At 35.2% G+C, this 16,026-nt stretch overlaps 1 protein-coding gene across 5 annotated transcripts in view; it reads right to left on the bottom strand.

Annotated features, from left to right (window-relative positions):
• Nucleotides 1-16,026, bottom strand: part of LOC106084404 (choline transporter-like 2) — a 51,936-nt gene that overhangs the window by 6,497 nt on the left and 29,413 nt on the right. For 4 of the 5 annotated variants that reach the window (XM_013248075.2, XM_013248098.2, XM_013248088.2 and 1 more), the window contains exon 2: nt 2,169-3,383. In XM_013248075.2, coding sequence (XP_013103529.1) covers nt 2,169-3,323 — 1,155 coding nt within the window. In that variant the 5' untranslated portion in view covers nt 3,324-3,383. Of the gene's footprint in view, nt 1-2,168; nt 3,384-13,818; nt 13,918-16,026 lie in introns of those variants that run through there. The other variant, XM_013248106.2, reaches the window with a different exon arrangement.

Genomic DNA, 16,026 nt, shown 5'->3' with positions numbered 1-16,026 from the left:
TAGATTTCACACTACTACTGCATCTCAATTTTGTTGAGTTTAAGAAAGGCAATTCTAGCCTCGCGGATGTCTGCTTCTGATTATCTGTCCTTAGTAGAGGTGGCCATTTTAGTTCCTTTTAGTGATCACTCCTTTCAGTTCCGTTCCACAAAAGGAACTAGTTCCTTTTCTTAGTTCCTTTTTCATTTGCGATCCCCCTTTTTTCCTTCATACTAAACAAAAAAAAGCTTTGAATTTTGGTTTGAACCTTAAAATGAGTGTTTTTATTTGTACATATATTGTAGATAAAAACGTTCAGACTGTTTAGGTAATTGAATTTAAAATTCACATTTTGTACTTTGTTTTAAGAATGTCGAAGAGCCTAACACTGTCCACTGTGTCAAATCTCAGCGAAACTCAGGTAATAACCGTGGATTTATTGTCTCAAGAACTAAAATCGGGAGATCGGTGTATATGGCAGCTATATCTAAATATAGCCCGATCTTGACCATACCCGGGACGTATGTCGAAAGGCCCAGCAGAACTCATTGTGGTAAATCTCAAGGAAATCGGTTAATAAATTCATATTTTATGGGTCTAAAACTTTAAATCTGGAGATCAGTACATATGGCAGCTACATGCAAATCTAGCTCGATCTGAGCCGTGTTGAACAGGGTTACCGGAGAGCCTAACACAACAAGTTATTTGAAATTTCAGCAAAATCTGACAATAAATACGCCTGTTATGTGCCCAAGACTTCAAATTGAGAGATCGGTCTATATGGCAGTTCTATCGAAATATTGACCGATCTTCACCAAACTAGGTACGAACGTCGGGGGGTCTAGAGCAACTCAATGTGCCTAATTTCAGCAAAATCGGTAAATAAATTCACCTTTTATGGACATAGAAACCCTAAATCTATATTCAAATTTGGACCGATTTGAGTTGCATAGAACAGGGATGTCGAGGAGCCTAACACAACTCGCTATATCAGTTTTCATCAAAATCGGATAATAAATGCGCATTTTATGGGCCCAATACCCAAAATCGAGAGATCGGTCGGCAGCTATATCCAAATCTGGACCGATCTAGGCCGTATTAAACAAGGATATCGAGAGACCTGACACAACTCACTGTCCCAAATCGGGTAATAAATGTGGCTTTTATGGGCCTAAGACCTTTAATCGGTAGATCGGTATAATTGGGGGCTATATCAAGATACAGTCCGATATAGCCCATCATCGAACTTAACCTGCCTATGAACAAAAAAAGAATCTGTTAAAATTTTCAGCTTAATATTTCTAATTTTGAAGACTGTTGTGTGATTTCAACGGACAGACGGACGTCTAGATCGTCTTAGATTTTTACGACGATCAAAAATATATTTACTTTATAGAGTCGGAAATGGATATTTCGATGTTTGGCAAACGAAATGACAAAATGAATATACCCCCATCCTTCAGTGGGTGGGTATAAAAATATGGCATTTCAATCAGCTGGTGTACATGATATAAAAAGGAACTATGGAACTATATGAAAGAAACAGATGGAACTAGTTCCAGCAGTTTCTCACTTGGATAAGTTCCAATGAACTAGTTCCATCCGGAACTACCCAACTCTAGTCCTTAGTAAGTTTGCTGACACGATAGGGAAAGTTGTCAACATCTTCAATGACATGGCCGTTTAAAGTGAGCGGTGTCAGATTTTGTGTTCCTATCCCTAAAAATTGCCCCTGTCAAGTTTGCCCCTATTCCTTAATGGAATGTTCATGGTAAAATTTGCACTTGCATCCTCATCAATTAGGTCTTAGTTATGTTTATTGGAACAGATACATATTGAAAATCGCGAAGTACCAAATTTTCAGCCAAATCCGGAGATTGGTATATATGGCATCTTTATCAAAACATAAACCGATATAACCCATTTAAAATCCTAATCACCCTACACTCCTACACCACTTAAAGATATTTGTAAAAATGTCAATGCTGTCCGATTCAAGTTTTAGGTTCAATGATTTATCGTAATATGACCTCATTTTCTGATCAATATCTTGAAGAGTTACAAATGGAATGACGAAGTTGTCCTACAGCCGTAAGTTTGACAGGGCCAAATACGCTTGTTATGGGCCTAGACTTTATTTCCGAAAAATAAATATGCCCTGGATATAAGAGTTTCATACTTTCACTTACTTGCAAGATATTTTTAACTGCAGAATTCAAGTTGAGCCCGTGTTGGGGTACTGTGGCTTCTCGATGATAAAATGTATATTGTTTGATGGTAAAATATATGCCAACCGCCAAGCCGACAATTACTCCAAAAATCGATGTCCACAAAAACGGAGCAGCTAACCAACGCATAAGAGCAATGAAAATGAAAGTGGCCACCAATGTGCACAGAATAGCGGTCAAAATCACTACATATGAGTTGACGATATCCTCTACCACATAGTCGCCCACACGCTGGGCCTCATGGGTGCCATTAGTAAAATGCACCACAATGTTCCCAATGAATTTGGAGAGTCTAGTATCGGTTTGAAGCATCTTTTCCTTGATAACCGTCTCACGACGACTACATTGGGTATTTGGTTCTTCGTTAACTGCTGCTAACTTTGAGTCAACATTATTTTTCGAAACCAAAGCCTGAGCTTCGGGGAACATGGTAAGAGCTAATGCTTGCAATTGTTCCTCATTGCGAACATCAATATGAGCGGTTGTTAAGGCTTTGGCATTTGTGAGATCCCTTTGTGAACGTTGCAATAGGAAGGATGGTATATATTCGCAGGTCTTGGCCGAAAATTCCCAAATGCAACGATTTAGGAAAGGTGCACTTTTTATGTACCACCTGGCGCAGCGTTCCTCATTGATTGCCCTCTGCATATCATCAATGGTCTGCAGAGCATTCTTCTCAGCCTCTGTAATGCATATCATGCGCGATTTTAACTCGGAAACTGGCAAATTCTGGGTTTTCATCACATCCCATATAAAAGTCTCTTTGGGACATTGTTGTACGCATATCTGTGGAGTGGGACATCCGGTGATGGGAACTAGGGGATCCAAACATTTGTCCAAATTGAAAAAGAATAAATACTTCTTGTCGAGCACACCAGAGTCTATGCCACATTTTTTGTTAAAGGAGTCGGTGGGAACGACCAATTTATTCAAGTCGCCGTTGCGCAGTGCATATTGTGCAATGAAAATCCAAGCTCCCAGAAAGACCAAAAACAACAAGAAGCATGGCACATCGGTACAGGATCGTTTACGCCATAATGGAGGTTTATAATTGCGTTCGTGAGATAACTTCTTGCCGTATTTAGCATCTACATCATCTATGTCATCACGAGCCATATCTCATTACCTTCCAACAGCAACGAAAGTGTTTTTTAAAGATCAGCGTCTGTTTGCACCCTGTAAACAAAATAAAGTAAACATTTTCTTAATTAGACAGAAGTTAGCTTTAATGAACTTTTGTTAGTTAAATAACTTCAGCAGGTTGCTGGCCATAGTTTTTTATTTATATTTTTATTGTGACATTTGCCGATGTACACCACAACAAAAGTACATGCATAGAGTTATAAAATTTAGGCGAAAAGATTTTGCGACGTTGGTCTTAGTAAAATTTTTTTTTATTCCCTCCACCATAGGATGGGGGCGTACTAATTTCGTCACTCTGTTTGTAACACCTCGAAATATGCGTCTGAGACCCCATAAAGTATATATATTCTTGATCGTCATATCATTTTAAGTCGATCTAGCCATGTCCGCCCGTCCGTCTGTCTGTTGAAAGCACGCTAACGTTCGAACGAGAAAAGCTAGCCGCTTGAAATTTTGCACAAATACGTTTTATTAGTAAATGGGCCAAATTGGTCAGTGTTTTGATATAGCTGCCATATAAATCTATCTTGGGTCTTGACTTCTTGAGCCTCTAGAGGGCGCAATTCTCATCCGATTTGGCGGAAATTTTGTACAACGGCTTCTCTCATGACCTTCACCATACATGTCTAATATGGTCTGAATCGATCAATAGCTTGATACAGCTCCCACATAAACCTATCTCCTGATTTTGCTTCTTGAGCCCCTACAAGGCGCAATTCTTATCTGAATGAACTGAAATATTACACAATGACTTCTACAATGTTCAGCATTCATTTATGGTCCGAATCGGACTATAACTTGATAAAGCTCCAATAGCATAACAGTTCTTATTCAATATTCTTTGTTTGCCTAAAAAGAGATACCGCGCATAGAACTCGACAAATGCAATCCATGGTGGAGGGTATATAAGATTCGGCCCGGACGAACTTAGCACGCTCTTACATGTTTATTTATTTTTGAAAACGATAATCAGAACCAAAAAGAAAAAACGAAAGGAAAACATGAAAAAAAAAAAATAAAAGAGTAATCATCCTATTGCATCTCATCAAAGTGTCGAAGCAGTTTTTTTTCGATATGTATCATTAGCATTTAGGAAGTAAATTAAATTTACGTGCTACTCTTATAGAAAACATCCCATCCATATGGGTAGAACTCTTGGTATGAGTATTTGATTAACTCGAGTAGAGTGAGAAAATGAGAACATATTTACCAGAAATATTGGATTACGGGATTTAAAGATTTTGTAGAACATAATCACATTTCTACATTTAACAAAATCGTTGAAGGAACAACCAGGAAAACTTTTAACAAACGGGGAAATATGATCGAATAAAAAAAAGGAAAAAATGTAGCGTACTACTCTATTTAAAGCAAGTTTATCCATCAACATGTTATTTGCAGTGGTGCCAGAATATACCTACAAGGCAGTATAGGAGATGTGGCATTATAAGAGCTTGAACCAGTAGTTCCTTAATAAATCGAGGTAATACCAAGACAGTGCTATAAAGCTGGCGCAAGCCAAGAGTTATCATGGCGACAACATTATCGATGTGCAAATCGAATGACAATTTATCATCCAAAAGTATACCCAAGCACTGAATATTATGGACAAATCCTATTTCATCACCATTATATACCAGTTTCACGCCTGGAGTATCATTCGTTCCGAAGAAAAGAGCCTTAGTCTTTGCCGCATTCACAGACAGACAATTCGCAGATATCCATGAAGCCAAGCAAGGCAAGGCCAAATCAATCTTCGATTGAAGAACGTTCAAAGAGCGACGGTTACCTACAAACACTAACTGAACATAGTCCGCATATGCATATGGGGTACACCAATTCTCTATGTACTAAAATAATTCGTTCAAAAACAAAATAAATAGGAGGGGACCGAGTACAGATTCCTGAGGAACTCTGCTTTTAACCGGCAGCGTAGTTGAAGCTATATCACCTATCTGAACAAATTGCTTTCTATCAACCAAATAGGAAAATAAATGTTTACAAGCGCTTTTACCAAGGCCGTAACCTGTGGACAGCTTCTTAATCAGGATGAAGTAATCCACCCGATCGAAGGCCTTCTCTAGATCCAAGGAGAGCAAAATACAGATATTGTGACCTGCCACGCAATTCCGAATTTGGTCGGTAAGACCTAAAAGCAACATGGACGTCCCTCCCCCTTCCTGAATCCGCATTGGCAATCATGTAAAAGCGAACTGCGGTCAATGTAGGTTACAAGCTGTTTCTTCAAAACATGTTTCATGTTGTTTTTACCATGTTTATTCTCTTAATTCAATTGATATGACTAAAAATGCAGATATAATTTATCTCAGTGATAATTTTTTATAATGGAGAATTATGCGGCTCAACGGGATTCCTATGATTATTCTGCTATCTTTGTACGTTTCGTAATAAAGATGAAAATGGAGAAAGTTTAATAAGAATGAGTAATGATTTTTGATAAGACATTCGAGGAAAATATACTCGTTAATGAGATCATGGCAAATTTTTCAAAGCATTTTCCATACTCGCTTTATTGATAAGCGTTGATGTTGAATTGTAAACGTGACGAAAATATTCTTGACAACAAAACTTAAAAAAATGTTATTATTTAAAAAAAGAATAAATACAAACATTTCAGAGTTCCAAATCTGAACCTATTTTGATAAAAATTGGCAGAGGCTTTCAGATGGATTATACAACATTCAAACCTAATTTCGCGCAAATCCGTCGAAAATTGTAGTAACTACGTCCTTTTAAGTGTAAATCGGGCGAATTATATATATAAAAGCTATATCTAACTCTGAACTGATTTTTTTCCAAAATTCATAGTGTTTGTCTTTGGGCTTAGAAAGTGATATATGGATAATATTCGTGATGATTAGATAATAAATGCGATCTTTACCTTAATTGCAAAAAACGACAGACTAACTATCAGCACAAGGATTACCTTGCACGTTTTAGGCACATTGGCTTCATTATCTTGAATTCAATACTACTTACGTTCTTCGTTATTGAACATAAAATGTTAAAAAGAGAATTACCTTTACTTTGATGTATGTCACGGGCAAATGGCTTTAGCCGTTTCAGAGATAGGCGTCGCCAAATAACAACAAGTTATAGTCCGATTCGGATCATAAATGAATGCTGAAGTTTTTTGAAGTCAATGTGTAACATTTCAATTCATTCGGATAAGAATTGCGCTTTGTAGGGGCTCAAGAAGCAAAATCGAGAGATAGGTTTATATGGTAGATGTATCAAGCGATTGATCGATTCAGACCATATTAGACATCTATGTTGAAGGTCAAAGGAAAAGCCGTTGTACAAAATTTCGGCCAAATCGGATGAGAATTGCGCCATCTAGAGGCTCAAGAATTCAAGATGCCATATCGGTTTATATGGCAGTTATATCCAGTTATGTAACGATTTGCGCCATACTTAGCACAGTTATTGGAAGTCATAACAAAACACTTCATGCAAAATTTCAGCCAAATCGGATGAGAATTGCGCGCTCTATTGATTCAAGAAGTCAAGATCCAAGATCGGTTTATATGACAGCTATACCAGATTATGAACCGATTTGAATCACACTAATTACAGTATAGGCGATAATTACGCCCTCTAGAGGCTCAAGAAATCAAGATCCAAGATCGGCTCATATGACAGCTATATCAAAACATATACCGATTGGCCCATTTACAATCCCAACCGACCTACACTAATGCAAAGTATTTGTACAGACAGTCGTACGGGCATGGCTAGATTAACTTAAAATGACATGACGACCAAGAATATATATACTTTATGGGGTCTCAGACGCATATTTCGCCGTGTTACAAACAGAATGACGAAATTAGTATACCCCCATCCTATGGTAGAGGGTATAAAAAATGGAGATTTTCAAAACTTTGAGACCCCAGCAGCACGTGTTAAAATCTTCCAATTGTGCTCAAATGTTGGGAATCTTAAAATCTAACAAAATAAAACATTTTGGAGTGTTGCCCTTTATTGTTAAAACCACACTAGTATGCATATGCACGCTTAACCGACAAACCACATATGCTACGATAGCAAATTAATTTTTCTGCCTTTAGAGCATACATAGGTTATTATTTCAATAAACAAAACTTTGTATACCCTACACCACGACTGTGTCACAGGGTATTATAAGTTTGCGCATTTATTTGCAACGCTAAGAAGGAGAAGAGCAAGACCCATTGAGCAGTATACCGATCGACTCAGAATCACTTTCTGATTCGATTTAGCCATGTCCGTCTGTGAGTTCATGTATTCTTGTAATCAAAGAGCAGGTCGTATTTGTTGTCCAATCATCTCGAAATTTTGCACATATCACTTTTTTGGCCCAAGGACGAACGCTATTGATTATGGTAAATATCGGATCAGATTTAGATATATCTCACATATATAAGCAGCTACAATTTTCAACCGATCTGCACAAAATTTGGCACGAATTGTTTTGTTACTGATCTTAATATGGTTGCCCAAAAAGTGATTGCGGATTTTTCATATAGTCGGCGTTGACAAATTTTTTCACAGCTTGTGACTCTGTAATTGCATTCTTTCTTCTGTCAGTTATCAGCTGTTACTTTTAGCTTGCTTTAGAAAAAAGTGTAAAAAAAGTATATTTGATTAAAGTTCATTCTAATTTCTATTAAAAATGCATTTACTTTCTTTTAAAAAATTGGCAATTACTTTTTGGGCAACCCAATATATCTGTTAAATTTCGTAAAAATCGGTTCCGATTTAGATGTAGCTCCCATCTATATGTATCACCCGATTTTCACATAAATTGCCGTAGAAATTAAAATTTTCAACCGATCTGCACAAAATTTGCCATGAATTGTTTTGATACTGATTTTAACATACTTGCAAGATGTAATCGAAATCGGTTTCGATTTGAATGTCGGTTCAGATTTAGATATAGTTATCGATTAGATTAGATATAGTTGATTGTTTAATTAGGCCCAGTCTTAACTCATATGAAGTTAGAGACTGCCGACCCCACCCACGTCCTCGAAGGCAAAACAAAAGGAATTACTTTTGAACAGATTCAATCGGATTAAAGTAAAGAGTATAGTAAGGATCACAAACTATAGATAAGTATTCTGGGTTGCAATGTACTAAAGAAGTGTATACATTTCTTGTCACAGAAGTATCATTAAATTCTCTGCTCCAACGTTTCATAAAACCAAGGGCACCGTAAGCTTTACCAACGTGGATCCATAAGTAGCCTTTATGGTGTATTAAAAAAAATATCTTTCGAAGGAGTAAAGCTGGACGCTTGAAATTTTGCGAAAATCCTTCCTATTAGTGTAGATCTGTAGTTGGGGTTGTAAATGGTCTGGTCCATGTTTCGATATAGCTACCATATAAACTTATCTCCCGAACATACCTCTTGAGCCTCTAGAGAGCACAATTCATATCCGATTTGGGTGAAGTTTTGCTAAGACATTTAACATACGTGCTAATTAGGGTCTGAATCGGTCTATAACCTGATATAACTTCCATACAAACCGATCTTCAGAGTTTTTAGTTCTTGAGAAATTCTTATCCAATTTGGCAGAAATTTTGCACAATGACTTCTGCTTTGACCTCCAATTTATGTGCTCAATGTGGTCAGAATCGGTTTATAACCTGATATGGCTTCCATTTAAACCGATCTACTGTTTTTTCTAGAGCCCCTAGAGGGCGCAATTCTCATTCGATTTGGCTGAAATTTTGCGCAATGACTTCTCTTATGATCTCCAATATACACGCCAAGCAGGGCAACGGAATCAAGTCAAAATTGTTGGGGAAAGATTGCTCTAAATATTTTATGATCATTTAGCGAAGAAAAGTGGATCTAAAAACTTTGACATAAAACCGCTCCTGCTTTCAAAAGTGGTAGCCTTATCGCCATTAATTTATTATTTTAATATAGAAACCATCAAATGCAAAAAAACTCTAAAACTGTCTCGAGAAATCGCACTCCCATGATACAATTAAGAGGTAGGGTCATTAGCACAAGCAAACTCTATCCCAAATTGAAAATGAAATGTCAACGTGGTTTTAGAAATAAAGTTTGTTTTACATCTTATCTTCAATATGTGATTTATTCAAATGTGATTTATTTTTGTATTTTCATCATTATAACACTGTTTTGTGGTTTATGTGTGAAATATCGGATCAAATAGAACATCCCCTCGAGACTTTAGAAAACACAGCTGTGTTATCAAGCCTTTGACATTTAGATTTACTATAAAATCAAAACAAAAATAAAAACATTGTACTCAGCTTATAAATACATCCTGTCTCACGGAAGGTTTAATTTATAAACACTTTGGCTGATATTGTGAGTGATGAAGGATTCTCATGGAAGGACAATAAAATCGCGCTGCCCTTTTTAACAAGATAGAGAGTTTATGGGCTTTAGACTTGTTTAGTCTATTCTGTAAATTAATGTATTATGTCCATTTATTATGAACTTCCTCATTAAGAAGTTTTGCTACCAAATTAATGTATTCTTCGTAACCAAAGTTAAATGGGATCACTGATTTCATTATCGGTTTGCATGTTTGTTTGCTATTCCATTTGAGTTGGTCCCAGTATCAGTCAAGTGGTATGTTTATCAAACACATCATTTCGATGGAACTTCAAACACCAAATTAGATAATTATCGCGAAAAGTAGTTACATCTGTGTACTCTAAAAGTGTCATGTTTGTGAATAACAAAGGAATAGTTGTAACGCTTGGCATTCGATGACTAACAATGGAGTGTCAAGAAGACAAATATTTAGTGAGTTCAAGTTTCTGGGCAACTATTGGCAAATTGATAATGAATGTATCTTTCAAATAGAAAACTGAAAACTCACTGGCAGGCTAAACAGATTGTTTGAGCAATAGTTGATTTTAAACAAATTATATATTAAGTGATATTTAAAAACATTAAATAAAACTTAATTAAATCCAAACTAAATTTTTCGACCCTAAGAGCTATTGAATGGCATAATACTGTATTCAACATCACATCCTGCTATATGTCTACTTCTACAACTTAATTGAATCTAAAATTTATTTGAATCTATCAATCATGTAGGTTAATACTTTTTATCAACGTGTATTTATGTACATATGTACTCGGACATTTTGGTAAAGGTAATATTAATTTAGTTTTTTATAATGCACATACAAAATAATGTCGGAAATAGGTTTACTTTACATTAACAAAGGCTTTTGCATTTTAAATGCACACATGTCCTACACTAAAAAAAAAACAAATAAAAGCGTGCTAAGTTCGGCCGGGCCGAATCTTATATACCCTACACCATTGATCGTATTAGTCGAGTTCTTTCCCGGTATCTCTTTTTAGACAAATATAGGATAAAAGAAAAGAATTGCTATGCTAATTTAATTGAGTGTTGGAGACCACAGTAAAATTTCAGCCAAATCGAGTAAGAATTGGGGCTTTTAGGAACTTAAGAAATAAAATAGGGAGATTGGTTTATTGGGGAGCTGTATCAGGCTAAAGACCGATTCAGACCATATTTGACACGTGTATTGAAAGTCATAGGAGAAGCCGTTGTACAAGGTTAGGTTAGGTTAGCTTGAAAAGAGGGTGCAGATATTAATCCGCCCCATGCCATTAAGGACATACACTTAAGCCAGTAATCGGCTTGTTCTGCGCTCTAAAAACTTTTAAGTAACCTCTAAAAAGAAAATTGTAAGTTAGGAATTCCATGCTACTTACAAAATCCTTAATTGTTTTCAATGCCACTCCCCTAAGTTGGTTCTTGTCTGATATTGTGTCTACACCTAAGTGCTGGTATCTGTTAGACGCGAAAGCCGGGCAATGACAAAGAAAATGCTCCAATGTCTCATCATCTTCCCCGCATGCCCTACACATGCTATAACTTGCGGCACCGATTTTACATAAGTGAGCTCCTAGTCCTATGTGTCCCGTTATGATACTAATGGCTATACTGATCTCCTTCTTGCTTCCTTTCAGTAATAGCATCGACTTCTCACGATCTGGAACCCCGCATAGGATTTTCGCCGTCCTACTGACCGTTTCGCACAAAGTTGCATGCGCATTCGTCGCCCACTCCCTTAACCCGGACTGCGTCGACCCGAAAGGCTTTGGGTTAACCAAGTTTATTGACGGCAGTCCTCTGGCCTTCACCGCCAAATCGTCTGCCCTTTCCGCCGTTGTACAAAATTTCAGCCGAATTGGATAATAATTACGCACTCTAGTGGGTCAAGAAGTCTAGATCCAAGATTGGTTTATATGGCAGCTATATCAGGTTATGAATCGATTTTAACCATATTTGACACAGTTGTTAGAAGTCATAACAAAACACCTCACGCAAAATTTCAAGGTCTTAGACGAATATTTCGAGGAGTTACAAACAGAATGACCAAATTAGTATACTCCCATCCTATTGTGAAGGGTATAAAAAAAAATTACTGGAATCAAGCTTCAGTGGTGTCATAAGTACAGTATGACCAAGCAGAAAATTCTTGATTAAGGTATAACAAATCAAGAAAAGCCTCTGGGAAATGATGCTTAGCACACCCCCACCGTTATTATTTCGACGAACGAACAACCAAAATGTTAAGAATAATATTTGGGTCGGAAATAGGTTAGGTTAGTTTAGAGTGGGAGTTTATTTTCTAAGATACTTAACAACTTTCTAAGATACCACCCTATAAAGTTGAAAAAAGCCTACTTTCACATACGAAACTAATTACCGTTACTTAACTAAAAGCGTTTAAGCCGACACGTCTTAAAGTGTTAAATTTAACAAGAACAAAGAAAGGTATTGTAACATACGACAATCTGTTTCTAACAATTCAGTGTCAAATATCTTCACAACTAACTTAGACACTGAAAAGTGATAATTGAGATATTACATTAAAAATTACTTTCCTTCAAAAAATTCGAACACATATGGGCAATTCCACGAAAATGTACCCTCTTATTCAAAGGATTAAAATTATAAATTTCTAAATATATGTATATCTACCAATGGTAGCATTGGCAAAAATGAAAGCATTGATTGATTTCAGTAAAAAATTATTAAATTAGTTCTAAAAGTCTCAAAATTTTAACAAAAATTTTAAAAACAATCTTTGGGTCGGAAATGTGTTAGGTTAGGTTAGAGTGGGAGTCTATTTTCCAAAAATACTTACTATCCTATGAAGTTGAGAAAAGCCTCTTCTCATATTCATATTTCTCATATTCATATTGACACGTCTTAAAGTGTAAAATTAAACAAGAACAAAGAAAAGTGTTGTAACATACGACAATCTGTTTCTAACAAATAAGTGTCAAATATCTTCACAACTAATTTATATTCTGAGAAGTGATAATTGAGATATGTATTACATTAAAAACTACTTTCATTAAAAAAATTCGAACATATATGGGCAATTCCACGAAAATTTATCCCTTAGTGAAAGTGAAGGGAAAGCATTGATTGATTTAAGTAAATTAGTTCTAAAAATCTCCAAATTTTAACATTTTCATGTGACTAATTCCTGATAAACATTAAACCTTACAATAAGCCGGATTGACATCATTGTTTCTCATAAATAGTCGAATCCTTTCAATGCTGGTATCGTTTTTTACAAAATAATGGTGTTAAGCTTTAAAGTTATGTGCTTGCATTAACTTGAGTTTTTCGAGACCACACAGAAAAAATTAAAAATTAGGTTCGATTAAGAAATGTGTACATTCAATTAAAAAATTTGCTGAAATCGGTCCTATAAAGGAATTCATTTTATTAATTAACAATTTTGCAATTTGGATTGATGATAAGCTCAAAAATACTACGAAAGTGGTATTGATTGTTTTAAAGAAAAAAAAATTGATATTTTTCACATGAATAAAATACTTTTTATTTCGTTGGACTAAATTGTGCATAAAACATGAAATATGTATGTAGCTTAAAATATAAATATATCTTTTATTTAATAATCCCAAGCTTCGGAAAAAAAGAAGACAAATTTTAGTTTCCATTATGAACCTCTCTTCATTGGCGGGAACATGGTCTATAAAGAGTTTTATAAACAAATTAATTTGCATCTCTGATCATTATTGAGCTCGTCTTGAAAGAGAAACAAACAAGAATTGTAAAATTTAATGATTCTTCGCCCTATCAGGCAAAAAACTTGAAAATTGAAAAATTCGGCAGAGCTCGGCCGGGATTCGAACCTGGGCACACGGAACAGCGTCGAGAGCCTTTGCCGTTGTCTTAGCGTACGAAGCCATCAATAAAACTTTCAATAGATGCACAAAATCATGTGTAATACGGAAGAAGTGTAATTTGTCACAGAAAGAATGTCTGTCATTACACAAAAATACATACATTGGGAAAAGTACAGCTAATAGACAGGGTTGTCGAGCTTTGTTAAAGTGGTAATTGTATCATAGATGCGTTTTCGCTATTAATACGATTTAAATACAACATACCAACGCACGGCCCTTGAAGCCATCACACCTAATATGGATGACAATTCTTCTAACCAAAGACGAAACGCGTCTCATAGTGGTTGGTGTGTGTTGCTATCTTTGGCTTTCCTTTTCCATTTCATCTCCGATCATTGAGCTCGTCTCGAAAGAAAAACAAACAAGAATTGAAAAATTTAATAATCTTCGCCCTAACAGGCAAAAAACTTGAAAAATGACAAATTAATTTATATAAAATTTTAAAATGAATCGTAATAAATACCAATCTTAGCATTTAACGTACAGTACCACCAAATCTAGATCCAAATATGTTATCTTTCGTCCTCAGCGCCAAGTCAATTTAAATCTATATGGGTAATAAACTATTAAAATAAGATAATATTGATACATTATATGTACCACGCTTGCATTTTTTAATTTCCTTACATTTTTTGCGTTTGGACTGGATTAATTTAATCATAATTAAATAAACTAGATTTTACGGAGAGATAAAAAAACGGCACTTTCTATTTTTCTTGATATTTTTTTGTGTCTGTAGCGAGGCATAGGATTGACTCATTCTCAGTTCTTTTCGAAATGAATACGAGGGAAAGGGTACACAATATAATCGTGATAAATGCACAATTTATACTATTAAATAAAAATTTAATACGTACAACTAAAAATATGTTCAACGTATGCCTTGTTTAGCAATGATACAAAAGAAAATGGTATTTTTATGTCAAAAATTATTAAAGCATTTAACACATTATTTGAAAAGGTTTTTATAAGTCAATACCATATTTAATCGGTCATATATAGGTCTAAATTTTTTCTATGTAGTCAGTGCACTTTTATTTTAAGGTTCAATTATATAACGCCAGTTACGAAAAATAACAAAAAGTGGGTTGATTGTTTCAAACGAACTACTTTAACTTTTTTTTGACAAATTGCAGCAAATAAGAAGATATTATAAAGGTGTACAATTATGGTGTATCTTTTTGAATAACTTTATACTAACTATAAAAAAGTCTGTTTTCAGTATGTATGTAATGCATTTAGTAAAATATGAATATGGAGATCAAAAATTAATTGCAGAAATTTATTCAGAAAATGATATAAGACTCCGAAAAAAGTCACTCTTGATTCACTGCAATGTTTTAATGCCAAAAATAACTTAAAATAAATAAATTAAAGCGAAATTAAGTAAAAAGGGCATGTAACGACTTCAAGAACTTCGATCAAGAGATAGGTCAACATAACTTCTATATCTAATTATCATCGCATCCAAACCATATTCGCCAAGGAAGTAGAGGTCTGATAAAATTGTATCCTACAATTTTAGCGAAATCTGATAAAAATATAACTTTTATGAGTTCAAGACCCGTACTTGTAAGATCGAAACATATCATCCGTTAACCGCCAAAAAGATGTAAGCACCAAAATCAAAACTTTACAGGAGAAGGTTTTTATTAATCAAGCATATCATTGATTGAAATATGATTTTTACATATGTATCACTTCTATGGCTGATGGATATAGTGGTAAAAAATGTTATGTATTTAAAAAAAGGTAAAGGTATTTTTGGCACTTACATCAATAAGCTACACAAATAGCCTCGTGTGAGGTAATTTAGAGATAGGTGCAATTAATACCACCGTTTGAAAGTGAGGTGGAAGTCTCAATTTGAATCCGATTTTAATGCAATTTGGAACAGAGCATCGCATTATACACTTACACATTTATGCCAAATTTTGTCCTTATCAAATCATATTTGGATATAGCTGTCGTATAGATCGATCTCCTGACTTAGGGTCTGAAACTCATAAAAGCTGCATTAATTATGCGATTCCTCTGAATTTCAGAACAGTGAATTGTCAAAAGCCACGCGATATCCGGTCCGAATATGGTCCAGATAATACCATATTTGGATATAGCTGCCGTAAAGACCGATCTCCCAATATATGGTCTTGGGCCCATAATGGACCCATTTGTTATCCGATTTGACTGAAATTTAGATCAGAGTTTATGTTAGGGTACTCAACACATTTTCTGAATATGGTCCAGATCGGATTTTTTTGTATATAGCTGCCATAAAGTCCGATCTGCGATTAAATCAACGATCTCAGATATCAATGAAATTAGAAACTATGAGTTATTTTTAACACCTAAAAACCCCTGCTCGATATAGTTTAGATCGGAACGTAATATGATATAGATGTATAAATGTAT

Source organism: Stomoxys calcitrans, chromosome 2 (assembly GCF_963082655.1).
Source record: "Stomoxys calcitrans chromosome 2, idStoCalc2.1, whole genome shotgun sequence".
Lineage (NCBI taxonomy): Eukaryota > Metazoa > Arthropoda > Insecta > Diptera > Muscidae > Stomoxys > Stomoxys calcitrans.
This window is presented reverse-complemented; position numbering and strand designations above follow the sequence as displayed.